The sequence below is a fragment of the Chionomys nivalis genome, chromosome 13, assembly GCF_950005125.1.
Source record: "Chionomys nivalis chromosome 13, mChiNiv1.1, whole genome shotgun sequence".
NCBI lineage: Eukaryota > Metazoa > Chordata > Mammalia > Rodentia > Cricetidae > Chionomys > Chionomys nivalis.
This window is the reverse complement of record NC_080098.1, coordinates 4777884-4805007: the sequence shown is the minus strand read 5'-3', so window position 1 is coordinate 4805007 and position 27124 is coordinate 4777884. Positions and strand designations below refer to the sequence as shown.

The window sequence follows — 27124 nt, the reverse complement described above, 5'->3', positions numbered from 1 at the left end:
TTCAAAGCACAGAGGACCAAAACTAAAGAAGTTTGAAAGGTGGGGGACTGGCACAAAGACCACCATATGATCCTTATCTTTAGTGACCCGCATCTTCCCCGATAAGATTAGCATCAGTCTTCCATCAGAAATCAAATAAGCAAGGAAAAATAAAATATTTTACATGTTAGAAGAAAAAGAAATCCCACTCTACAATTTCTGCATCCAATAAAATGACATGTCACAAGTAGAGGGGAAGTATGAACTTTTGATTCAAACAAGAATGCAAGGAATTTGTTACCAGTAAATTTGCCTTCCAAAAAAGGTATTAAGAGACATTCTTCAGGGATTAGAAAAAGATCATGTGAAGCTCAGGTTAGACACTGAGATCTATATAAATACAGAAGAATGTCGGAAAAGTAGTAAGTGAAGGTAAGTTGGAACCCTTGCTTTTTCTTATTCTGAACTGATTGGATAATGCACAGCTGTTTGTATAAAGCAGAAATGGTAACAATTCGGAGATTCTAGCATATGGGTAAGTAAAAGACTTGACAGGAGCACTAAGAGAGACAGGAAGAAAAAAAGAAAGAAAAGAAAGAAAGAGAGAGAGAGAGAGAGGGAGGGAGGGAGGAAGGAAGGAAGGAAGGAAGGAAGGAAGGAAGGAAGGAAGGAAGGAAAAAAGAAGGAAAGAAAGATGGAAGATAAAAGAAAAGAAGAAGAAAAAAGAAAAGAAGGAAGAAAAAGAAAGACAAAAGGAAGGAAGAAAAAGAAAGGAAGGAAGGAAAAAAGAAAGGAAAGAAGGAAGGAAGAAAAAAGAAAGGAAGGAAGGAAGAAAAAGGAAGGAAGGAAAAAATAAAAAAGGAAAGAAGGAAGGAAGAAAAAGGAAGGAAGGAAGGAAGGAAGGAAGGAAGGAAGGAAGGAAGGAAGGAAGGAAGGAAGGAAGAGGGGGAGGGGAGGGAGAGAAAGAAAGAAAAAGAAAGAGAAAAGGGGAGGGAAAGGAAAGGAAGGAAAAAGAAGAAAGAAAGACAGAAAAGACAGACAGACAGAAAGGAAGGAAGGAAGGAAGGAAGGAAGGAAGGAAGGAAGGAAGGAAGAAAGAAAGGGAGAAACAACTGAGTGTCCTCTGATATGGCAACTCTTACCAGCTGTGAAAGGGCAGCATTATCTGAAGGCAGAGCCAAGTCAGTTGTACGTGTACACTGCTTACTAGGTTGAAAGCATTGTTGAAATGCTAAGAGGGTAATTGGAATAATAAAAATATCCAACTAAACTCAGGGAATGAAAAGAAAGGGTGTGGTCCAAGTTTAAAACTAACAAATGTATTGAATATAAGACTACTGATGCATGATATATATTAACCCAATATATATACAAATTATGGTGCTAAACATGAATGGTTTGAATGGATCCACTCTAAATATTCTCTCACTACAATGAAAATCTTGAGAGTGGTACTTTAAAGACAAAAGAGGTTTCCCTTCTCAGATTTAGAAGTCAGCATCATCCATCAATCACGCACTTGGGAGATGCCGCACTCTGAGGATGTATCACAGCAATGCCACATGAAAGAGGGATCCTGAGACATGGTAGAAAGTCAGAGTGCAACTCAGGGCTCATTCAGAAGCTCTAAAGAATTACCTTAATCTCTGTTGAGGACAGTGGTATGGGAGATCCTTCTGTCTATGCGTTGCTTTTATTGGTTAATGAATAAAAAACTGGCTTGGCCTATAGCATGGGAGGAGGAAGGCTGAGTTAGAGAGATGCCATGGAGCTGCTGCCAGAATCAGACATGACGAAACTTGGCTGGTAAGCAACTGATATGTGGCGATACACAGATTAATACAGATGGGTTAATTAAGATGTAAGAGTTAGCCAATAAGAAGCTAGAGCTAATGGACCAAGCAGTGATTTAATTAATACAGTTTCTGTGTGATTACTTCAGGTCTAAGCAAGCAGGGCAGCTGGGAACCAACAAGCAGGCCTTCCTTCAACAGGGCATCACCTCAGGGACCAGCTCAGAACCCATTAAACTCTCCCTTCTTAAAGGGCCTATCAGTGCTCAGCATCATCCCAGTGGAGGCCACACTTTCAAAACATGAGCCTTTGGGAAGTATAATCTATATCAAAACTAAAGCATACAGCAATTGAAAGTTAGAGGCTGGAGGCCAGCAAGGTGGCTTCTCAGGAAAAGTCACATACCAATGAGTCTGACAACTTTGAGTTCAGTGTTGTGGATGTCTGTGCACCACGTGCATGCTTGTGCTTGAGGAGGCAGAGAAGGCACTCGACCCCCAGAAAGTGAAATTATAGGTGGTTTGTGAGCCACCATATGGTGTTGAAATCAGAACCCAGTCCTCTAGAAGAGCAGCCAGTGTTCTTAAGTGCTAATGTCCCGCTTTATGATGTCATTCAAAATGGTGAGAAACTAAACAGTTTTTCTCCCTGAAACAATTAAGAAGGCAAAGATGGCCATTCCTGCCATTGCCATTCAATATTGCAGAAGATTCTTAGCTAACATCATAAGACAAAAAAAAAATGAAATAAGAAATTATGCACACACACACATACATATTGAAAATAAAGAAGTTTTGTTTATAGGTGACATGATTATGTTGAGTGAAGAATCAACAGCAACAAAACTCTGGGCACCCAAAGCCAAGTATAGCAAATATACAGGATATAGACTCAATGTATACAAAATCAGCTGCTTGCCTATATATAAGTAATAAAGAGCCAAAAACAGAAATTAAATACACAATACCATTTAGTGGTGGTTTGAATAACACAGTCACCATAGTCCTGGGCATTTGAATACTTGGTCCCCGGTTCTAGGTACTTTAGGGATAGGATTAAGAAGTGTGGCCCTGCTGGAAGAAGTATGTCACTGGAGGCAGACTTTGTGGTTTCAAAGGCCACATGCTATACCAGTTTTCCCTTTCTATTTCTTGCTATAGGTAGAGATGTGAGTTCAGATGTTCCTGCTGTCATGCCTGCTTCCATGCTGCCCTACCTTGATGGCGATGGACTCACTTCTCTGGAACCATAAGCGCAAAATAAACCCTCCCTTCAGTAAGTTGTCTCACTCATGGCATTTTATCACAGTCATAGAAGAAAATTACGACAATTTTAAAACTATACCACCAACGCAAAACATATGCAGGCATCAGCATAACAAGATATATCTACAGAATCTAACTAGGGAATACTCAAATGAAGAAATCAAAGGATATCTCAATAAATTGAGAGAGATTCCAGCTGCATGGACAGGGATGTATGGTGTTGTTATAATATAATCTCCTAGAAAATTTTGTAGATCTAACTTGGATCTGCAAAATACACAATATGGATCTACAAAAATGTATAATACCAATCAAGATCCTAGAAAACTGACAATCTCACTCTGAAGTTCATATGAAAAAGACCCCAAATGACCATACAGTACTGACCCTGAGCAAAATTAGAGAACTGGCATTACTTTACTGCAGAATTCAATAAGGTAGATTACTATGGTAACCAAGACAGCATGGTATAGATGAAAAAAAAAGATATTTCAGTGGAGAAAAAAACAGTTATTCAGCAACTATCAGAACTATTGACTAGCCGGGCGGTGGTGGCGCACGCCTTTAATCCCAGCACTCGGGAGGCAGAGGCAGGCGGATCTCTGTGAGTTCGAGACCAGCCTGGTCTACAAGAGCTAGTTCCAGGACAGGCTCCAAAGCCACAGAGAAACCCTGTCTCGAAAAAACAAAAACAAAAACAAACAAACAAAAAAACAGAACTATTGACTATTCCTTTTCAGACATTTTAATCTAGACCTAGAATTCATACCTTCCCCCCAAATCAAAATCTATTACAGACCTAACTGTAGCATAAAATTGCAAGACTTTACAAGATTTATAAGAGTAAAATCTAAGCATTCTTGGTTCTGGTCAGTGTTTTTACATATGCAAGCATGCACTGTTTAACGATGGAGAAAATTTCAACACAGGTACACATTCAAAGAAAGCAATTAGGTTCTGTCTTCAGTGTACATTCATCACAGTCATATGCACACAAAAATATCAGGAACTCTCAAATTATGAGGCCATTTATATATGCAAGTGATCATTAACAGTCACATGGTGATTTAAAGGATGTTCTGTACTTTAACCTAAACCTATTACCTACATTTTTTAATGTAATTATCCTCAACTCTGGATGGATGAGTCTAATTATTTTATTATACCCTAAATACTAAGCAAACATCTAAAATATTTCTCATTTCCTATGGGGAGATAGTCAAAATGTGTAAGAACTTATATGCTTGTAGAGAACTCTCAGAGATGTCTCCTGAATCTCCTCCCAACACCCAACAGCTTGACACTGGTGAATAGATCACAGAACAAGAGGAGTCTCAATATGATAGAGAACAGCAGTGCCAGCATGCGCCTCTCAGACTGGAAACCAATGCTTTGCTGTCATCATCTTTGACTTGGAAATGCCATGCCCTATCTAGCCTCTATAGTACACCAATTTATTTCTAAAAGAAAATGAGTTGAAGAGCTGTCTCAGTAGTTAAGAACATGTACTGCTCTTGCAAAGGACCTGAGTTCAGTTCCTAGGTCCCCATATTCAATGGCTCATAATCATCTATAACCCCTCTCATGGGTGGGGAGGGGTCCAAAGCCCTCTATTGGCCTCCATAGATAACTATACTCATGGGCACATAGCCACACATAAACATGCACTCACATACATAATAAAGTAAATAAAACAATAACCTTTGAACTGTGAGTTAAAATAAAATCTCTCCCTCCCTTAAATAAATAAATAAAATTAAAAATAAGAGCTTAAACAAAAAGAAAGAAAGCAAGGTAGTTTTTACTCCCCTGTTTTTACCCTTTCAAGGAAACAGCAGCCACTGACTTGGGTTTACAAAGACACTGATGAGAACATCTTTGCCTTCTTAGGCTTTACTCACAATTTTACATAATTCATATGCCAGGCAAACATGCCCCATTCTAAAGGCAAAATGCTCACTATTACCTCTTGGGTTGCACATTACTCCTTTTGTCTAACTTCCCACTACCCCCAATAAATAGTTGCCTAAGAAACTTCTGCTAAGCAGGCAGGGTCTAGCTGAGGAAATCGAGTCCTCAAGGAACCCATACTGGAGCTAATATTGAATTACACATGTGATTTATCACGAGACACTGCAATTGACAAGTACCTATGTATAACGCCATGAAAAACTGGAGATTAAACAAAAGACTGTGTCTTCATCTTGGAAATTCTCAGCAGATAGTCTAGAAATTGCTCAGCACATAGCAAGAACTCAACAAAGACAGAAATACAATAGTTATATAATAATAATTATTCATCAATAATCATTATTAAGACTGGGACTGGGCACATGAGTGATGTGCAGGTCTAACTGTATTTATTCTAATTGAAGATAATAGTAGGGGAGTGGTAGGGTGTATATGTTCATGAACGCCAGAGGACAACTTTGGGTGTCATTCCTCAGGTACCAACTACACAGTGTCTTTACTGACATAGAATTCATCAAGCAGGCTGGGTTAGCAGCACAGAATCTCTGGAACCCCTGCCTTCCTAGTCCTGGCATTATAAATACAGGCTTTAACACAGGTTCTGTGGAATCAGATTCAGATCCTTATGACTTTAAGGCAAGCACTCTACCGACTGAAATTCCACAGGTCTCATTGCTGTTCTAACACTGAAATCCAGAAAAAAACACAGTAATTCTGTTGTGCATAAAAAATCTCCCTGAAAATACAAATCAATGTTTGTTGAAATAGTCAAACTTTTATTTACTTCATGTCCTCCCACACATAACTACTGAAAGGGTGGAGGAACATGTGTAAGAGTGTAAAATCATAACGGTTGGATATTCACATCTTAGACAGCCAACAAAATTTTGAGTTAAAAAGAGAAGTTACTTGAGGAGATACAAGTGCAACTCAATTTAAAAAAAAAATCAATATTTAAGCAAGTTCTACACCCTATCTTGTTCTAAAATGAATTTAAATCAGATTATAAATATATACACAACTAAAGAAAATTAAGTAATGAGCACTCATTCATTTTTTTTAAAGTGGTAAGAACAAAAGATAAAACTAGAAATGAAGTTAGGGCATAAAACAAATGCTATGTGGACTCTGTGAATTTGCAAAAGATGTGTCCTCTTGTGCTGGCTGGACTGAGTGAATATGCTTCCTAGTCCTCCGCATGTGCAGGTCCCACCAAGCAGACACAAGAGCTCTCAGACGCTCTCAGCATTGCTTTCCTCCTGAGACCAACAGAATGATACCTTGTGCTTTTTATTTTCAGCTTTTCTTTTAAAAATCATGCTCAGCAGACATCCTGTAGGTACATCTAACTATGAATGTGTCCCAGTGCAAAATCATAAACTCATTTAAAATACTGAGACTTCTTTGTGATTTTTTTTTTGTTGTTAACTCAACTGTGCCTCTTTGGAGCATCAACTTTATAGGTGGTAGTACTGGGTTACATCATCAAAAAGTTGAACAAGCCCTCTAGGATCACCTTTCTTTCCAGTAACAATCTCAATATCCAAAGTAGAGGGCGGTACCTGTCACTCAGACTGTAATGTGCAGTTCTTCTTGAGTATTTTTACATTAGATGCCGAAGTTACAAGTGTTTTAAACCTTTAAAACTGTGTGGCAATTTACACCACACACACACACACACACACACACACACACACACTACAAGGACCATGAAAATTCTGTGCTAGAATGAAAATCAAATTCTGCATTCTCCAGTTCTAAATCACACAGTAACAGCTTTAACTTCAGGCAAGAGCATAAAACCCAAGCACATTTTGGTTCACTCTATAACAAATCTTTTCAAACAAATTCCTTTGGCTCTAGAAAGATTTATGTACAAATGCTAAAGGCTTCTGTCCTCCAGCCTTAACTAGAGGCATTTGGAACAGAGTTAAGTGGTCTGTTCCAGATGTTTTAAGCTAAGATCCCATGAGTTTGCCTCCTGGAGGTGCTTTAGACTTTACATATTTAAAACTAATAGAATGGGTCAGGCAGAGGACACAACTGAGAGCTGCATCTAATCAGAGCTGGGGGCAGAGGAGAGGACGGATGAAGCACAAATACTACACGAGTGGCATCAAATGAGACTCATTTGAAAAAATGCATTTTATAGCAATTACTGAAAACATGTGGAACAGTACGCATGTCCACTGAGCATCTAAAATGCCAAAACATCCATCCATTGGCCTCTTTGTTTTTAGGAAACCAGATACTAGCACCGTCTTGGATGCTTCCTACCCACTTGCCACTGACAGACACTTTGGAAAATAGCCTATTTTGAAGACTCACTGTCCAATGTATGTAGGAATTTGTTCCATACATTAGTTTCATCCTTTTAACAGCGGTAACCACAACCTCTGGAGTTCTTTCACTTTTTATGTGCTCTGATAACCTTTTCCTCAATATGTAATAAATCTGCCTAAGATACATACTATCCAAGAACTGAGATGGTAACAGTTTTATAGAAATTGTCAACTTGCTGACACACAATCTGACTTCATTTTAGGTAAAGAAATTACAGCTATGTTATAAATAAATACAAATAAACATGCATCTATTATTTGGGGGAATGTTTACTTAGTGACACAGGGATGATGCCAATTCAAATACATGTTATTCTTTACGGCAAACGCTAAAATCAGTGTGCATGCAACTGTAGCTACTCCACTCCCACACATTCAACGTTCTATTATTACTATACTAAGGCATGAGAACTCCTAAATTATAAGCCCAAGATCATTTCTCACCCATCCCAAGAAATTAACTAAGCTGCCTAAAATGAATTAGAGCATAAAGATACCTCAGTAATTGAATTATTATGAAAAAATAAATTAATGAATAACTCTAGGCTGTAAAGTGTACTGCCAGGGGAGGACCATGTATTGACGTTAGTTTCTTTAGTATTGTTGCTATTCAAAACAGACAAATTTCAAGAAAAGAAACACATAGACCATTTCTGTTCTGTAAACAGTGGCAATTCAGAAATGGTCCATTTTCAAATACTATGTACCAGATAAAAGCCTCCCCTCACAACAGACAACCCTAACAAAGTTAGCTGAATAAAGTATAGGTCCAGATTTCACAGAGACATGGGCTTCTATCTCCTACAGACACAAGAAAGACTAGGCATTTCTTTCAGCCTGAGTTAAATGAGAGAAAACGCAGTTTGTATTTCCAGAAGTTTGAGTAGCGTGTTTTCCAGTGAACTTCTTATTCTCATTTTACTATTTTAAGAGAGCTGGTCACTCCCAGTGTTTCTGTAAGACGGGATCTGGTTCCCTGTGGCTGACAGTTCTCGTGGCAGGATGCTTTCCTTAAAATGGGCTCCAAAAACTGTTTTTATTCATAATAGCTCCACTGTATTCCTCTACAAAATACCATTTCAATGGAGTCAGGCCGATAAAAGAAACAGCATACTAGAATTTCAGTTGACTTTGTTAAAGGAAATTATTTTAAATTAATGTGGCTTCTGGACTGCTGCCGTTTCTGACCTCAGAACACATATCCCTTCTAATTTCTGCTGTGAACATTTGTTTATTTAAGTGAAATTCCAGCCCACAAATGTCGACCATAACGGAGTCTCAACCTTCCTGTCACTATTTTGTCTTTTGTCTAAACAAGGGCAGCCGCATGCCGCCGCTAATGCCTGCACGGCCACATCGTGCCCTTCAGTGAAGTCATCTATGTATTTTTGGTAAGATTTTTAACAACTTCCACGCCTGGCCGTGAAACATAACAAGGCTGTTTTGTTTTCAGACAGTAACAATTTTGTCTCTGGTTTACTAGATGGCACTCAGAATATCTTTCCATATGTTTCCACAAAGAGAACTTGACATCAGTGTGGTTTACCTTGACCAGTGAATGCAGGCTCTTTTCACCAAACACGTCCCAGAGGAAGGTCAGGTCCTCCTGGCTATTCACATGTGGCTGCAGCTGGGCGGGCAGAGCAGCCAACAGCTCATACAGACCTATAAAGTAAAAATAAAACACAAAGTGCAATCTTAGGGTGATCTCATTAATTTCACTGAAGGTGTATGTGTAAGTGACAGCTGAAATATGTCATTTTTACTGGATTTGTATTCTGGGCCATCAAGCAAAACAATTCTCTCAAGAAGCAGAGGAAGTGTTTTGATTTTTAAATTCCAAAGAAGTATATATTAACAGGAGAGCTTTTTACCTTCCACATTGTCAGCATTTTAAAGTCATGCAAGTTTACATAATCCAAGGCAGAAAATGTGTACAGTGCTCAAAAAGAAAGAGAGAAAGGAAGAAAGAAAGAAAGAAAGAAAGAAAGAAAGAAAGAAAGAGAGAGAGAGAGAGAAAGGAAGAAAAGGCATGCATTCCTTTCTTTAACTGTTATTACATTCCCCTCTTATTAGCCATGGAGTGGAATGAGTCATGAGGAGGAAAAACTTCCTTAGGAGAAAATGGATAGAGTAGCTCCAAACAGCTTTGTAGTTTGCAAAGAATTCCTAATAACATAAAACTTCAAAAGATTTGCATTATCTAACATGCAAATAAAGCTCTGCCACGTAGGACAAAAATCAGCCCCACGTGGTGATTTACGGGCTGTTCCATCACTGTGGACTATGTTTTTTTTTCCCCCAAAGGGACTGTGCAAAATGTAGTTTATATCTTCAGTGTATGGAGTTTTCTGCTTCCCCTCTAGTGGCAGATGCAGGTTGCTGTGGTGTTCTTGGCAGACAGAAGTACGGTATCCACAGCAGCTATCCATCTCAGTCAAAAGCAGCCAGACTGTTGCAGTGAGGCTTGCCCATGACTCTTGAGGGAGGTGACCCGGAAGAAGTCAATATCAGATCCCAGCACATGGTGCATTTTCTAGCGGGATTACAGGAGGTAAAAAGGACAAAATTCCTTTTATTTCTGTCTGCTGTCTACAAAAACACCAAGACCTCCTGAGGCACCAACATACCCCTAGTCTGAGTAAGGGCTGACATCCATCATAGCGACAGCTTTACAAGACACTTAACAAGCAAAGAACAGTAAATTATGGACTCCTGATTAGTGTATCTCTTACCTTTCTAACACACATCAGTGCTAACTTACGGGCATATGCATGTGGCACCACTGTAAAGTCAGATTTGTAACAATGGGTATCTGAGTGAATCCAAACACTCCCGAGGCTGTATTTAGCCAAAAATGGTTGTAAGAATAACCCTAAATTAGACTATGGAAAAATCTAATTATACTTTTAAGTATTTGTGATAGTTCACATTAGTTCTCTTTAAAACCTGGCACTCTGTATAAACTAGGTCTTCTTTACCATTGAACAAAGACTTTAAAACATCTCACCATTACTCCATCTATAAGACAGTATTCCCTCACCCTTCCTCCCTTCCTAACTCCTGCAGAGATACATCCCCACACTCAACAACTGCCAGGATCAGAAGTCATGGAAGAGACTTAAAATGTAAAAGGATGAAAACAAAAAAGGTTTTTTTTTCCCTACTAATTTCAAGAGTTGTTTTAAAAAATGCCTATTCCTTGGAAAATGACTCCAGGGATAATTAAGTATAGTAAACTAACTTTGATCTAACTTGCATGGTATAATCGCTAGGAAGGTCACATAAGACAACACACCAGAAGCCCCTGGTGTGTGGTAAGTTCATAATACAGTCCTTAGGCAACTCAAATGAAACTTGCTGCTAATTATTATTGTTAACAAAAAATCAAAATAAGCCAATATTTGATTTTCATGTCTACATTTAAGCATTTCGTGTGATTTATCTAACCCTTATTTCCTTTGTGTTTAAATGAGCGGGGGGGGGGGCGGGGGTCAGGGTCATCACAAGAGAACCCACAGAGACAACTCACCTGGGCTCATAGCCACTAAGGAGCCGGCAGGGGACCGACCTAGGTCCTCTGCTATGTGTGACAGATGTATAGTTAGATCTACTTGTGGGACTCCTGGCAATGGCAACAGGGCCTGTCCCCAATGCTTTGGCAGGCTTTGGGGAACATATTCCTTATACTATGTTGCTTCACCCAGTCTTAATATGAAGGAAGGAGCTTAGTTCTACCTTAACTTGATAAACCATGCTTTGTTGACACCCATGGGAAGCCTGCCCTTTTCTAAACAGAAACAGAGGAACGGATTGGGGTGGGGCAGAAGGGGTAAGGGGGGAAATGGGAGGAGAGAAGGGAGGGGAAATTGTAGTTGGGATATAAAATAAATGAATAAATTCAATTTAAAAAGGCAAATGGTAAGTTGTACATGTAAAACGAGACATACAAACACATAAAAATGAACAGAAAACTGGTGAATCTAAGTGCCTTGGAGATTCTTTCATATTACTATAGCAGAATGCCACAGGCTGAATAATTAATGAAGAAGGCAAGTTTACTTGGGCCCCAGCATGAAGGGGAGGCAGCTCAGGAGTACATCTGTACTATGTCGTCTCACGGTAGAAAGCAGAAGAGCGAGAGGTGACAGAACGCTTGTTCACAACAAGCTCACTCCTGCAAAGAGGACATTAGCTCACATAGGACTCTATAGTGATCTCAAAATAAAAATAGCAATACAAAAAATACTAAGGTCAAATGGTTGTATTAAAATTTCAACAGAATTATGGGGCTCTGAGCCTAAGGCATTGTTATAAAATAACATTCTTTCCCTGATGCATCTTCCTCTAGAACAAAACATCACTGTATTCCCATGGTTCAGAGACAAACAGCTTCAGCAGGCATTCCAAGTGCACACTACAGCATGCCATTTTACACATGGAAAGTGATAATTCTATACAAGTATTGTTTATGTTTTGTGAAACAAGCCATTTCATACTTCAAGTTTTAAAAAACATATTTTCCTTCTAGCAAAGGCTCATAAACCTGAGTTTTCTGCTCCTCTAGCAATATATATTCCTTATTGATATGTCACCACCACAATCTGGCACTCCAGTGACAACCACAGTCCCTTCAGCTACCTGATCTGGCAGCCATGACCAATGCTAGACGAGCCAGGCTAATGTCAATCATAAATTAAAGGCATGATGGCAAAACCAAGAGGCCAGAGGCGCACAGTCTCAAAGAAGGCAATGCAGGCTTTAGAAGTCACACAAAGTGGAGTTTCTGTCCTGACATGGGACTAAAGATAAACCTATACTTGAGTCCCAGCAGTGAAAAATACTCATAAAGTCCAACCAAATGTTCTCAAACAGAACGTTTCCAGAGGATATGTCTTTAATTTTTTTAACCCACTCAGTTTCTGAGCAAAATCTGGCATAATAAAGTTTACTTTACATTTCATAATTATGCAAGTTCAACAAGTTATCCTAATAAACAATTAAAGCAGGCATGGATAGTTGCTCTAAAGTACAAAACTGATGGGGTTGCGGGCCCCTGGTCCTTACAGCGCAGCTAAGCAAGGGACGTGTAAGGGAAAGGAGGGCCAGCTCCTGCCTAAGAGGAAGAAGAGACCAGGAAAGAGGTAACACCTGAGGTAGGTGTTTATGATTTGAATCCCCTCCTCCCAAAAGCACGTGTGGGTAATTCACCAACATAATATGCTGGGAGGTAAAAATCAGATGTGATGGGGCCATGAAGACAGTGCCTAAAGAAATGAACATTATTATCATCTAAGTCAGTTCCTTACATGGTAGATATGAATTCATTATAAAAAGCAAGTTCAGTCCCTCCTTTGCTTTCCTCTCCCTCCCTCCAACTAATGACACTGTGAAGTGTGCCCCATTAAGTCCCACACGGCTCCATCAGTGTTCAACTAGTTCTTTAGAACCATGAGATGATAAATGTCTTACGAATTAGTCAGTCCAACACTGGTCGCACTTATCCACGATCCCCAGAGCATTGTTTGAAAGCACAGATAGTATATATAAATGTGTATCCTGATGCACCATTTCCTATATATACTTTGGAGCCTTGGCTTGACTATTACATAAAATAAAGGCTACATGGTGGAAAGACGCACCATAATATTATGACAGTGGATCCTAAAGTGAGGCTAAATAAATGATTAAGGGGCGAGTGGTTACGCAGTGTGAACACACTGGACAAAGGGCTAATTCAAACTTCAGGTGGGATGCTGCAGAATTTCATCACCCTACTCAAGAAGGTGCACAATTTAAAGCTTATGAGTTGTTTATTTCTGGAATTTTCCATTTAATATTCTCAGACCACAGTTGATGGCAGATAATGGAAACTACAGAAAGAAAAGTCCTTGGAAACTACTATATTCTGTTTGGCAGCACAAAATGGGCTAAGTCATTTTAAAGTAAATTCCTAAGAATCGACGTTTACTGAGGTCTTATATTCAGAGCACTGTGCTAGCTCCCCAAATTGAGAAGACAGCACTCTATGCCTTCAGTATTCTTATGATCTTTGATGCTAGATAAGACAGATTGATGACAGACAATTAGGTGAGCATGCCAAACATGAAACAGCCATAAATGAAAGAGTCTACTCTTTTCCTGAGACAATATATATCCAAAATATATCTTTTCATTAAACAAATACACAATTAAACTGAAAACTATATACATATATAGATATTAGTTCGCAATATGGCAATAAGTTAAACATCAAATTCATTCTTTGTTATACAGATACAATGTTCATACCTTTAATGACATCTAACTTATACTTTAGAGTCATGAATTTTAATAAATAAGATAAATAAAATAATTACTAGGATGGCTCTCTCTTGCTACCTTCGCGTGTTTCACGGAACCAGTATATTTAAGGCAATGACTTCCCACTTCTAGTTCCACTTTTAGAGTCAGAACAAACCATTTTCACTTCTGGGCAAACTGTCTGAGACCCAGCTTATTTTCATTAACTGTGAGGCAGTGCCACTGCAAACTGTATTCTGCTGACTGGATTTGTCCTTCTTACTTGGGGGTGTGTGTTTCATTATCTCTACAGCGGAATCATTTAAGTATTTTTTTAAAGTATCTTTAACATTTGCCTAAGATGGTGTTGAGCCCGCAGACAATAGCACCCCACTGGCACACAGCGACATAGAGCCCCCAAGAGAGCAGCCCAGGCCTGTCCATTAAGGCTCACTAATAATCTCTTTGTGGGCGTGTAGCTAAAACTCAAAGTGAGTAACTGTCATTGGAGACTCCCACATGGGCTGTTGAGAAGCCCATGACAGAAGCAAAACTCAGCAAATGCAAACCACAGATCAAGGGCAGCCTCTTCCTGCTGCATGTCCTGCCAGCGCCCTCTACTGACAAAACTTATACTGACAGTGGCAATAAGGAAAAGTACTTCAAGGTCACATCAATTTTCACAGAGAAGACAATGAAATCTGCAGCTGAGGCTGAGAGGAGAGTAAAACGTTAACTGGTTCTTCTACAGGCTGATCTAAGTGTGCGTGTCTCCTCTTTGAGGGAGGGGTGGCTTCCTGCTGCTTCACACTGGGATACAATTAAAATTATCGATGAATGAAAATTGAGCCTTTATTAAATCGAGGCTTTATTTGAAAGACAAATCCTATTAAATCCAAGGCTTGGATTGATGATATTTTTGTCTATTTGTATTACATTTGTTTAACATGCTCAAGAGAGGGAAGGGAGAGAGGAGAGAGAAGAAGAGAGAGAGAGGAGAGAGAGAGAGACAGAAAGTTGGAGAGAGATACCAAGACCAAGCAGAGAACTAGAGAGAGTACACTTGTGCCATGGTGCATGCGTGGAGCACAGAGGACAACTTGAAGGAGTTGTTTCGTGGAAACACAGTGTGGGTTACTATGCCCAGTGAACCATCTCAAGGGCCCTGCTTGCCTGTTTTCAACAGCAGGCAAACCCTGTATTCTTCATCTCAGGTGGGGGAAATGAATGAAGGCCATATTCTAAATTAAACAATGAGCACTTTCGCAATGACTGCATTTTACATGTCACCTTGACTGGACTGAGGGGATCCCCAGTAACTCACAGGGGTGTGCCCATGGAGGTGCTCTTGGGAGAAATACACATTTGAATCAGAGGCTGAGGAAAGATGAACCACTCACATGTTCAGGTACCTTGCATAAAGGAAGAGCCAACTCCCTTTCTGTCTGAACTGGTAAAGCCCAGCTTCTCATGTTGTCACCACAAACACAACAGCTTCTGACTCTCCAAACTATGAAATAAAGTCCTTATACCAATACCCCAATCCTTACCACAGCGCTAGTTCTCAGGTCTTAGCAGTCTGTGACCTACACTGTTGGCACTCTTTCTCAAGCCTTGATTAATCACACCACAGGGTCTCCTGGGTTTCCACAATGCAGATAGTGGCTCACGGGATTTCTCAGCTTCTCCGATAGAGGGAATTGATGTCTGTGACTTCCTCTTACTATGTGTATGTAGACATACAGATAAACATACAGATCTTATATTGATTTTGATTCTTAGAGAACATTTATACGATTCTTTCCTATCAAAATAACACCTGATGTAAACTTCTTCACAAATGTATGGTAGTTATGAAAGAAGAGAGATCATGATTCCCTACATTAACACAAGAAATAGAAGCTGGGATTGTACTGCATTGGCAAAGCATCGGCCTAGCATTTGTGAAGTTCTGTGTTTGACCTTCAGCATTGCAAGAGTAATAATAATTCCTAAAGATAAAAAAAAAAAACCACAAAGGATGTCATGAGCCATGGAAGGTGTTTAGAATAACAGGATTGACTGCAGAGAGACACCAAGATTTTAAACAGGTCACTAGCTCCTGCTGTTTGGTAATGAAATCTTGCAACCTATTCCCTCCTTTCCAGAGCATTGTATTTGGCAAATTCGAATACACTAATGAGAACACTCTCAGTACAGCATCAAATAGTTCATTCTGTGAGCCAAGGCACTAAGCCATCCCCTGTGGGCCATGGTCTTTGTTTATGTATATGACTGGATTTAAATGTGTTGGCACTGGCTTCATTAGTCATGATTTAAACCTGCCTCTTTTTCTTGAAGATTAAAAACTACATGGTTTCGAGCCACTGAACAGTTGGTCTAGACTTAAATACGCTGTGACTCTCTTCCCTGCAGCAATGTTCTACAAAATGTTAATTATTGTCATTATCCTCAAAGACAAGAGACTTCTCTAGGTTAACATCTTTCGGTTCAAGAGGTTTGTCACAATCTGGGCAGTGCAGCTGACACAGGCCAGTCAGCACTGAACAAACAGGCCAAGTCAGCTGATAGGTATAGGCAGAGACTGCCCGACTACTCAGACCCAAATTATAACACAGAAACTATATTAATTACAACACTGGCCAATAGAATAGCTTAGGCATATTTCTAGCTAACTCTTACATCTTAAATTAACCCATTTCTATTAATCTGTGTATCATAGCCACGAGTTTTTGGGCTACTGGTAAGGATCTGGCTTGCAGACGGCATCTTTCTCTTTCCGCAGCTACGTGGCATCTTGCTGACTACGCCTACTTTCTCTCTATATCTCTGCTTGGATTTCCTGCCTGGCTTTACTCTAATAAGCCACTGGCCAAAACAGCTGCTTCATTTTTTGGTATTTCGAGACAGGGTTTCTCTGTAGCTTTGAAGCCAGTCCTGGAACTAGCTCTTGTAGACCAGGCTGGCCTCGAACTCACATAGATCTACCTGACACTGCCTCCCAAGTGCTGGAACTAAAGGCGTGGACCACCACTGCCCAGTTCAAAACAGCTTCTTTAATAACCAATGCTAATAAAACATATTCATAGCATACAAGCAATGTAGTGGCAGTGGCCCTGGATGTTGGCTCCGCCTCTCTCAGCCTTTCAAGATGAAAGAGGTACCTTTACTGCCAGCTCTGGGATAGTAAGGTAGGAGCAGCGCTCAGCACCTCAACTCTAGGAAGGTGCGTGCAACATATAAACCCTTTTTATCTGAGTAAAAGCTAAATCTGCCATGTAGTGCATTGCTTGGCCTGCAAATGTCTCAGTGTACGGCAGCGGGAATCTACCATGCTTTCCTGCCTATGCACGCCTAGCAAACCTGATCTAGCTAGCTGCTTTCCCAGGCGGGGGTGGTGAGCTGCAGGCATGCTCTCAGCTCCTTTCCTCCTAACCCTGAACCGACATACAAGCACCCAAACTGAAAGTATGTGGCTGGCCACGCAGGTTAGGCCCAAACATATGGGTGCCATCAGTAAGTGGAGATTGCTCCTATGTTTCCTGACTGCTCAGACACAAATAATCACACAGAAACTATATTAATTACAACAGTGTTCAGTCAATGATTCAGGCATATTTCTAGCTAGCTCTTACATCTTAAATTGACCCATTTTGATCAATCTATGTATAGACATGAGGCTGTGGCTTACTATCAGGGATCCAGTATTTGTCTCCTTCGGCAGCTACATGGTGTCTCCTGACTCTGCATTATCTCTCTCTCTCTCTCTCTCTCTCTCTCTCTCTATATATATATATATATATATATATATATATATATATATATATATATCACTATCTCTGTTAGGATTTTTCGCCTGGTTTTGCTCCGCTAAGCATTAGTCCAAAGAGCTTTATTCATCAAACAATAAAAGAAACACATATACAGGACACCCCACATCAGATGGTCATTCAGCACTGAACACGTAAGTTGAAATCAGCTAAAGCATCAATGTTTAGAACAGTTGTACTGTGAAAGCAAACACATGTTTTACCATAATCCTACTCCCTTTGCATCAGACACAGGTGATTTGATCAGGGATTGGGGAAGGTAGGAAGACTAACCTAACTCATAAAATTCATAATTGTGATGAACAAGTGTTTCACAGAAGTTGCAACACACTCACCAAATGCCATCACCTTGGTTAATCAGATCTTTTAACATTTTAAGTTAATTAGCCACTAGACTATATGAGGAGATTTTTTTTTTTAAAGACATGGTGTCAGTATATAGCCCAAGCTGGCCTCAAAACTCATAATTTGCCTGCCTGTCTCCATCTGCAGAGTGCTGGGGCTATGAGCATGCACCCACACAGACCTCGGGAGAACAGTAAAGTGCACCAAGAGCAGCATGACAGAGTAGAGGCAGTGAGAGGAGCAGCATCACAGAGGACACAAGATGGAAAAGGAAGGTCCAAGGGTTTTGGAAGTTGCCACTGAGGACAGAGGGCTGCTCAGGTTTTGACATGATGAATTTAAAATAGCTACCAGACAGCAGGCAGACACACAATGGACATAGACATCAGGAGAGTAACAGAGCAGGAGAAGCTAATGACAGCACTTGGGACATAAATGGCATCTAAATCCACAGTCCTGGTAACACTACTAAGAGCATGAGGCTGAAGGCACAAAGCAGTCCACTTTCCCAATGTTGCATGATGCAAGAAGAGGAGGAACCTACAACCTCTCAGAGAGGAGGACCAGGTTTGGAATCTCAAAACCAAGTCTAGGAAGAATCAACAATCCACCCTATAAACACAGGGACAAGAAGGTCTGAAAACTGGTCTCTGGATTTAACTCTGACAGAGTAGACTGGAGGAAGGAGGCTAAAATCAGGAAGAAACCTGTGAGAGATAGTAAACCCAAACAGTCTTTAGAAGAAGACTGTTACTTCCAAGTGGATAGAGGGATTGTTTTTGAAAGATAAATATGATTCAGGTCTACTAGTATAGACCTATAATCTTAGTTTATACCAGTGTTCCACTCCCAGGAGCAGCAGGACATACCAGATATTTCAGAAGTGTATCTAGGATCTGGCTGGTCTCCCATTCCCCTCACATTTCAATACAGTCCCTCAGCAACTCAAGGGGCTGAAGGAAGCTGATCATAAGTTTAAGATCAGAATGCACTACAGAGTAAATGCAGGGCAAGAGACTGGTTTCAAAAAGGAAAGAAGGGTGGGGATGTAGTGTGGTGGTAGAGCACTTGTCTAGAACGTGCAAGGCCCCGGCTTCAACACCCGGTCACCTGTGAATGGTCGCATCAGCAGATGTGTATACTAACAGCAACAGAATGGTACAGCAGAAAAAAAATCTACCACCGCTTTACACCCCAGTGAGTGAGAAGTACAGTCCCCTATAAAAGAGAAAGGAAAATTAGGTGGGCTGTCTGCATCTCTTTGTGCCCTCCAGAGGGTGACAGCATATAAGAGGGCGAATCTGGAGGAGACACTATGGTTATTCCTTTGTGTTTATGACAGTATTTTCAGTCTACTAGCCAACATGGTCATCTGCTGAGAGTAAGGTCAGCAGAGAATGACTATAGCTTTACAAAGAAGGACAGAGTAGTCCAGAAGAAAGGAACAGACACAAAATGTATAAACTGATATATATACATACATACATACACACAATTGGCAGCCTAAAGTAAAATTTGTCTCCAGGTACACACGCATGTTAGAGGGGAAAACAATTTATATCAACTTAATCACAGAATGGTGATGGTGATGATAAATCATGAATGACAAAGAGGCATTGTAGGTGGGTAGGAACAGCTGCACAAGCTCATCTTTATTATTAAAATAATCTTCTCCACCATTAAGGTGGGGCTGACAGTAGGGAATGGGAAGACAAGAACAGGTGAGGACATAAGAAGAAAACTTCCCAGCTACCAACTTATCTAACCAGGAGCCATTTTTCATCAAGATGACTATAAAGTCAGGACAAGCCACCTATTCCACATGAAAGCAACCACAAGCAGAGCAGAAAGAAAAAACCCTGGCTTCCAAAGAAATTGCCGAGCAAAACACGCTAGCTGGGGCTTCACTAGCCCATCTTGCGTGGAGGTGATTCATTTATGCTTACGTAGACCAGACACCTGGATAAAAGTAATAACCGACATGCAGTGTACACAGGAGGCCTGAGCAAAGTGAGAAGCAGACATGAGAATAACAATTCAGCTAGCCTCAAGTCTGTACAGAGGGAGGGGACCACAAGAACCCAAGAGAAAGGTGTCTGGGTTCAAATGAGACAGGGATGCTTGGGAGGAAACTGGGGGCTGGGAACAGGGAGCAGGGTGTATTTGGGGACAAAAAAACATGAAGTAATATGATTCTGTAGAAATGAGCCTTCAGAATAAAGGGCTGTTGTAACACCAGCACTGTTTACTCCATTGGTAAGCTGTACATCTTGAACAAGTGGAGCAAAGACACAGCTTTATGGGTTCTATATAATATGCACTGACAGATTTACTTTAATCTTAAATCTTGATTTCTCCAGGCAGTGATGGCACAGCTGAGTGGTGGTGGTGCACGCCCTTAATCCCAGCACTAGGGAGGCAGAGAGAGGTAGACCTCTGTGAGTTCGAGACCAGCCTGCACTAAAGAGGTAGTTCCAGGACAGGCTCCAAAGCTACAGAGAAACCCTGCCTAAATAAATAAATAAAGCCATGATTTCAATAATTTTAAAACTAATAGAGGCTGGTAGTCTTAGTGCATTCCTGCAATCCATTGCTCAGGAAGTGGAGGCAGGATGAACAGGAGTTCAAGGCTAGTTTTGGCTACACTAGTCACTATCTCAAGAAACAAACAAAAAAAAAGGTGGGGGCTGGGAAGATAATTTGGCTGGTGATGACCTGAGTTTGAGCCCCAGAACCCACATAAAAAAAATGCAAACTGTGATACCATACGCTTGAAATTTCAAGGTTTTAGAGGCCAGCCAAACCCATCGGCAAGCGCCAGGCCAGTGAGCCAGATGGTCCTTAAATAGGAAAACAGCAGACAGCACCTGAGGATTGGTGACACCTGAGAGTGAACTCTGGTCCCCAGGGCAAACATACTGAGCACACAAACACAGAAACAGAGAATGTCTACAATCCCTTCTCATTTCCTCTCTATTGCTTTGTGTATGTGGTGTGTGTGCGCATGTATGCGTGCTCATGCCTATGGCAGCCAGCAGTGGACAGCAATCGTCTTTTTCAGTCAGTTCCCACCTAGCTTTTTGAGACAGCCTCTCACTAAACTTGTAGTTCACTGGTTAGATAAAACAGCTAGCTAGAAATTTAAAGGGGTCTGGCTGTCTCCATCCCCCGTTCCCCCCCTACCCCCGTACCAGGATTAGAGATTTGTGTCACCGTGCTATTGAGCTAAGGATTCAAAATCAGACCCTCATTCTTGCATGGCAGGCATATTACTGACTGAACTGTCTCCCTAGCCCACTATAGCATTTGTTAAGAAAATAAATCTAGGCCATCGACAATATAAAAAGTGTCATTGTACATATCCCAGATGCTCTGAAAACCTGAGGGAAAAGACCACAAAGCACAGACCACAATCTCATCATATAAATTATAAATTATTTAGAATAATTCATTTTCTACTGTTTTTCACTATATTTGTCAAACATAACTCACTGCTAACCAAAAGAATTTATTTAATGCTAAAACGTAGCACAGATTCTCAAAAAAATGACCGACCTAAAAAGAAAACTGCTAGAAAATGTAGAAGCACGAGTGGAGGAGTATTCCAGCTGCAGGAAGTTGCTTCTGTAAAAATACAACATTCTGGACAAGACAGTAGTGGCTCCCTGGGGAATAAATGGCTCAGAGTTTGCAGAAAGTGTCCCTGCAGTGAACAGTTCACTCCACTTGCAGATTCCAGATGCTCTACATTCCTGACATCAGGGTGGAAACATTTACTGGTAGTCTAGAGAAATTTAATGCCATCATTCTTGTCATATCCCTCATAGCTTCATTACCAGCTCGAGTCTGGGGAAGCTATAAAGACTATGCTAAATGAGAAAAAGGGACACAAGAAGCAACCAAAATGTTTAGAAAGTATTCAGCAAAAAACTTGGCAACCAGGAACAACTATAGATTTGCTTTTTTTCAGTTTTGATATTTACATTCTACCCAATATGAACAGCCAGTGAACCAAACCGTTTCACTATAACCTGGGGCTAATAACCAGTAAAGAACGCATATCAACGCCCAGAACAACACTGTTAAATTTTATGGTATTAATAAAATGGGACACCAAGTAAATTTTCCACTTTCTTGAAGGTAAAATAATCAGCACTATTTAGTGCCATTCCTAATGGGCCTCAATTTTTTTCATTTAAAGCACGGTTTATTTCCAAAAGGGCTTATAGGACTAAAATACTTGAATTCAACAGAAAGAGTGTTCTCGTTACACTATCCCTCAACTTCAAACAACGTTAAAGCATCTGGCACACTGAGATTTTTAAATATGCAGAACAACTTAAATAATGCCAGTACTGTAGCTTTGTTAATAACAATAATAGGCAATTCATTCAATTACCTTGAAGTCTATAAAATCAGGGAGAGTTAACAGAAAGCAAGTACATACAGTCACACAGAACATTCGTGTTTAGAAGCTATCTCTAGGCTTTAAGAGGTTCCTATGTGCAATTAACTTCAAGTCAGTATGCCAATACCACCAAAACAAGCATGAAAGAACTATGATGTTTTCTTGGCATTGTTCACACAAAAGATACAGGCATAGAAAAGTAAAACTGGCTTCTAAAACTTACAGACCAATAGCCAACAGCCAACAGCCACCCTCCAATCATTTACATCATATCAAACCAGTGACTGAGCCAGCAAGGATGGAGTAGGGTGGATAGACAAGTGGTGGGGCTTTGAATGAAAATGTCCTTCACAGGACTTGAATGCCTGGTCACCAGTTAGCAGCACCATTTGGGGGATGTTTTGGAGGCCTGGTTTCATTGGTAGAAGTATGTCACTAGAGACAGTCTTTCTGAGTCTAAATTCTCCAGACCATTTCCAGTTGCTCTTTCTGCTTCATGCTAGTGGTTGAAATGTGAGCTTCTTGTTCCTGCATCCATGCCTGGCACTTGATAATACGATTCCCTGCCATGATGGACTCTTATCCCCCTCTAGTCATAAGCCCAAATAAACTTGTCTTCTTCAAGTTGCTTTGGTCATGATGTTTTATCATAGCATAGAAAGTAACTAATACACAAGCTAAAACATCACATTTGCTATTTATGGCACAATAGGACTTTTTAATCTTTTGGAAATTACTGTTAATTAAATGTTAACATAAAATTAAACCAGATAAAGTAGGAAGTGGAGCTGTATCATGCATCTGTACTCTCAAGGCTTATTAATAAGTATCAAGCACAAGAAAATCCCACAAGCACAGGGGATGGGACCATCTATAATGCTTCTCTCTTCAAGCATTGTCCTGGAATATCCTTCACTACATCCCCAAAAATTCTGTTGCTGAGCTATGCACAAAGTGAAATCTTAAGACACTTCATGTCATCCAAAAGGTATCAAGACCCATTGTCATCAGAGAGAAGATATTGTTGACTAGTAAAAACTAAGGTGTTTCCATACATAGATTTTAAAAATAATCCCAGCTATAAAAATGTTTTATTTGTGTTAAAAATAACAAATTAGTGATTTGTCCCTAAAAGCAGAGGGGTCGATGTTTCCCAACCTTTCCACCCACACCCAACTCTTCTCTAAACATGAAATTTTGCTTTCAAGAGAACCTGGTAATGCAAATTCTTTCTTCTCAGTCAAAAGAGTGGTTGGCGAAGCTAAGGCTCCAAAGAGCTGAATAAAGAATAAGGTGCTGTTTCAAATCCGTTAGGCAGTGAGGATGTTTCCTGCAAAGGGCACCCAACTCTGGGGTTTCAGTTTCATGAAAAAGGTCCATTAAGCTACATGTCTCCATATTAAAAGCAGCCATCTCACTGCATCCAAATCGTGCCATGAAAGTTCAGGGTAAGAGACATTTTTGACGTGCAGGTGTGGTGGGGCCATTAACCCCACCACTCAGGAGGCAGTGTGAGTTTGAGGTAGGAGACCTGTCTCAAAGGGGAGGGGGCTGTGAATAATACAGCTCTCCCCAGCACTGATGTGAGCCTAGTCTTTCTAGTTCTAATTCCTTTAAATCCTTACGTTATCAAGAAACAAAGCAAACATGCCAACTTTACACATTCTGAACTGTGCTTTTTTTTTTTTTTAACAAAGGGAAAAAAATTTTACTTTGTAATAGTTAAGGCTACAACAAAATAAAGCCTTGTTGTTTGCTGACCGGGTAAGCACTGTGTGTGAAAAACATGTACATAAAACTCTATTATAAAAATAGTCTACCCAGATACCTCTTTTATTTGGTTTGGAAGCCTTCTCAAAGGCTAACTTGATTCACTTAGTGCTCTTTATTTGATCATTTGTATGTGATGTGATGTGTGTGTGTGTGTGTGTGTGTGTGTGTGTGTAGGTGGGTATGTACCACGGTACATGCGCAGAGATCAGAAGACAAATTTGGGTGTCCATCCTGGTCTTTCACCTTGTTTGAGACAAATTCTCTTGTTGTTTAAACTATGTGAGCCAGGTTACTTCACCCTCAGGCTTCTGGGGACTTACCTGCCTACCACTCCCATCTACTCATAGAAGCACTGGGATTACAGATAACTCACTACTGCTCCGAGCTTTACATGGGTTCTGGGGTTCAAATCCAAGTCCTCAGACTTTCATAGCAACCACTTCACCAACTAAACCAACTCCCCAGCCCTTCTCTTCAAAAGGAACTTACAGCATTTTCTCCTAAGTAAGAAGATGCTGAGGAGGCAAGAATGACCACTTTAAAGTTCATGCCTATGAAGAATCACATAGGAAAATAGATGAATTCCTGCTTCTTAGGTTATAGTCTGTTGAGTGGTCTCTCACAGGGTTCACAAGCTGCTTTCACTGGGAATTTAACACTAGCAAAGAAAAGAGTAGAATCTTGTCTCCTACAGTCAAATCTGCAACAAGAGGAAGCAGAGTCAATTCATGTATGATGCATGCATGGATCGAAAAAATCAGTGAATCCAGGTAATTTGTGTAATGTGTATTTATAATGCTAAAAATTAGGATTAACAATAAAGGAAAGTTGTGATAGTAGTATCATTTAGTAGAAAGTTAGTCCTATCATTATTGCATAAGGTTATACAAAGCATGGGAGCCCATGGCTGCCCCAGCTGCCAACCAACTATCCTAAGATCATCTGTCTATCCTGGGATCATCTGGCTGACGGGGTAGCTGTGCCTTCCCTTGGATTCCACATACATTGCTTAATGAACCTGGGTGCTTCATAGAAGAGAACACCGTTCCCAACAAGAGGAAGGTGGTCCTATGATCAAAGGCATATGAGTGATTAGTCTCCTTCCCAGAGTCAAACAAATCCCCAGGCTGTGCAAGTGCTTGTCAACACTCCAGACAGCATCCACTCATGATGTTTAGTATCATGTATGCTTGGGAAATTAATACTTCACACAATTACAGCTATATAGAATCACATATCCTACTGACTAAAACAGAGCAAAGACTTAGAATGAGTTCAGGGAAACATCAAAATAGCAATTAGAAGAGTAATGCAGACATAGGTCTCCCAGATGATCTTTTTCCTCATGACAACCAGCAAGCTGCTACATGCCTGGAAACCTTGCTCTGCTATGGAAGCAAACTGGAAACTGGAAATAGGATGCAATCAAGTGCAGTGTCACCTCCTGAAAGTGCTAGAAGAGAACTGCCCCGAGCTGAGGCTGCATTTTCCACAGTGAAATCTACCACTGAGGGGGAAAGTCATCACATGTGGCTTTGGGGTTGGTTTGGTTCATTTTCATTTCTTTTTTTATGTTTTATTTTTGACAAGGTCTCACTATGTAACCCTTGCTGGTCCAGCTTATTTTTTTGAGACAGGATCTTGCTATGTAGCAAAGGTTGGCCTCGATATCATGCTCTTCCGACTCAGTTTCCCAAGTGCTAGGACTTCACTGTGCTCTAGTATATCTGACCAATCCTTGAGGACTGGTTTGTTTTAAATGAACAGTAGTAACACAGTGTCTTAGGATTTCCATTGCTGTGACGAGACACCATGACTACAGTACTTATAAAGGAAAACATTTTATTGTGGCTGGCTTATAGTTCATGGGAGGAAGCATGGCATTCTGTGGACAGACATGGTGCTACCTAGAGAGGTAGCTGAAAGTTCTACATCTTGACCTGCAGGCAACAGGAAGTAAACTGTTCCACACTGGGTGTAGCTTGAGCATATACGAGACCTCAAAGCCTACCCCCATAGTGAGATACTTCCTGCAACAAGGCCATACCTACTCCAACAGGGCAACACTTCCTAATAACTCCTTAGAAGTTAAGCATTCAAACACATGAGTCTACAGGGGCCATATGTATTCAAACCATCACACACAGTATTTTCATGACATTGCAAGAACAAACAACATCTACTTTTCATGATTTCAAATGGCTGCTTTAAGCAGTGAAACTCACAATGTATCCAATATCCTCAATAAATTCAATCTACCACTTTAAGGATTAAAAATCATAATTTTAGCAATGGAAACAAATTTAATAAGATTTCCTAACCAGACTCACGTTGATATATAACCTAAATATTAGCTAAACAGTACTCCTCGAAGAGGGCATTCACTGCTGAAAGAAAACAACACTGGCAATAAAGGAGATCAGAAATAGTTCAAAATAGTATAAAAAAGAAAGCAGATGATAACACCATAAACAGTGGGAAAATGACAATAAAATACTTCAGATGTTACATGAACTTAGATGGCAAAACAGCAGGGTTAGGGGTGAAATGGTGTCAGATAGCAATGACTGCAAAAAGAGGTGGATGGGGAGGCGTGTAAGATTAAACTAAGCAAGTTTCCCTGCTGCCTTACTCAAGAAACTTCAGCAACTACCCCTCCACCTGTCTCCAGCACCACTGACAAAAACACTGACTCTCAGCCAGGCAGTGGCACAACTTTAATCCCAGCACTCGAGAGGCAGAGGCAAGCAGATCTCTGTGAGTTCGAGGCCAGCCTGGTCTACAAGAGATAGTTCCAGGACAGGCTCCAAAGCTACAGAGAAACCTTATCTTGCGAAAACAAAAACAAACAAACAAACAAACAAACAAAAAACCATTGACTCTCTGAACAACTTCGTATTTTTGAACAACAAAATATTTTTCAATTAAGGTACACCCCAGTTTCATTTCTTTTGTTTTGATAAAATACCCTGACAAAGAGCAACTCAGGGGAGAAAGAGTTCATTGTAGTTCACAGTCCCTCATAGCAGAGAAGTCAAGGCAGGAACCTGAAGCATCTGGTCGCATCCACATTCAAGAGAGGAGAAACAAGTGCAATTTCTCTATTCTGCAGTTCAGAGCCCAAACCCAGGAAAT

The 27124-nt window shown here is 40.3% G+C and overlaps 1 protein-coding gene across 1 annotated transcript in view; it reads right to left on the bottom strand.

The window, feature by feature from the left end:
* Mpp7 (MAGUK p55 scaffold protein 7) overlaps positions 1–27124 on the bottom strand; it is a 218691-nt gene that overhangs the window by 133572 nt on the left and 57995 nt on the right. Inside the window, exon 3 of the mRNA XM_057787889.1 lies at positions 8898–9016. Coding sequence (XP_057643872.1) covers positions 8898–9016 — 119 coding nt within the window. The remainder of the gene's footprint in view (positions 1–8897; positions 9017–27124) is intronic.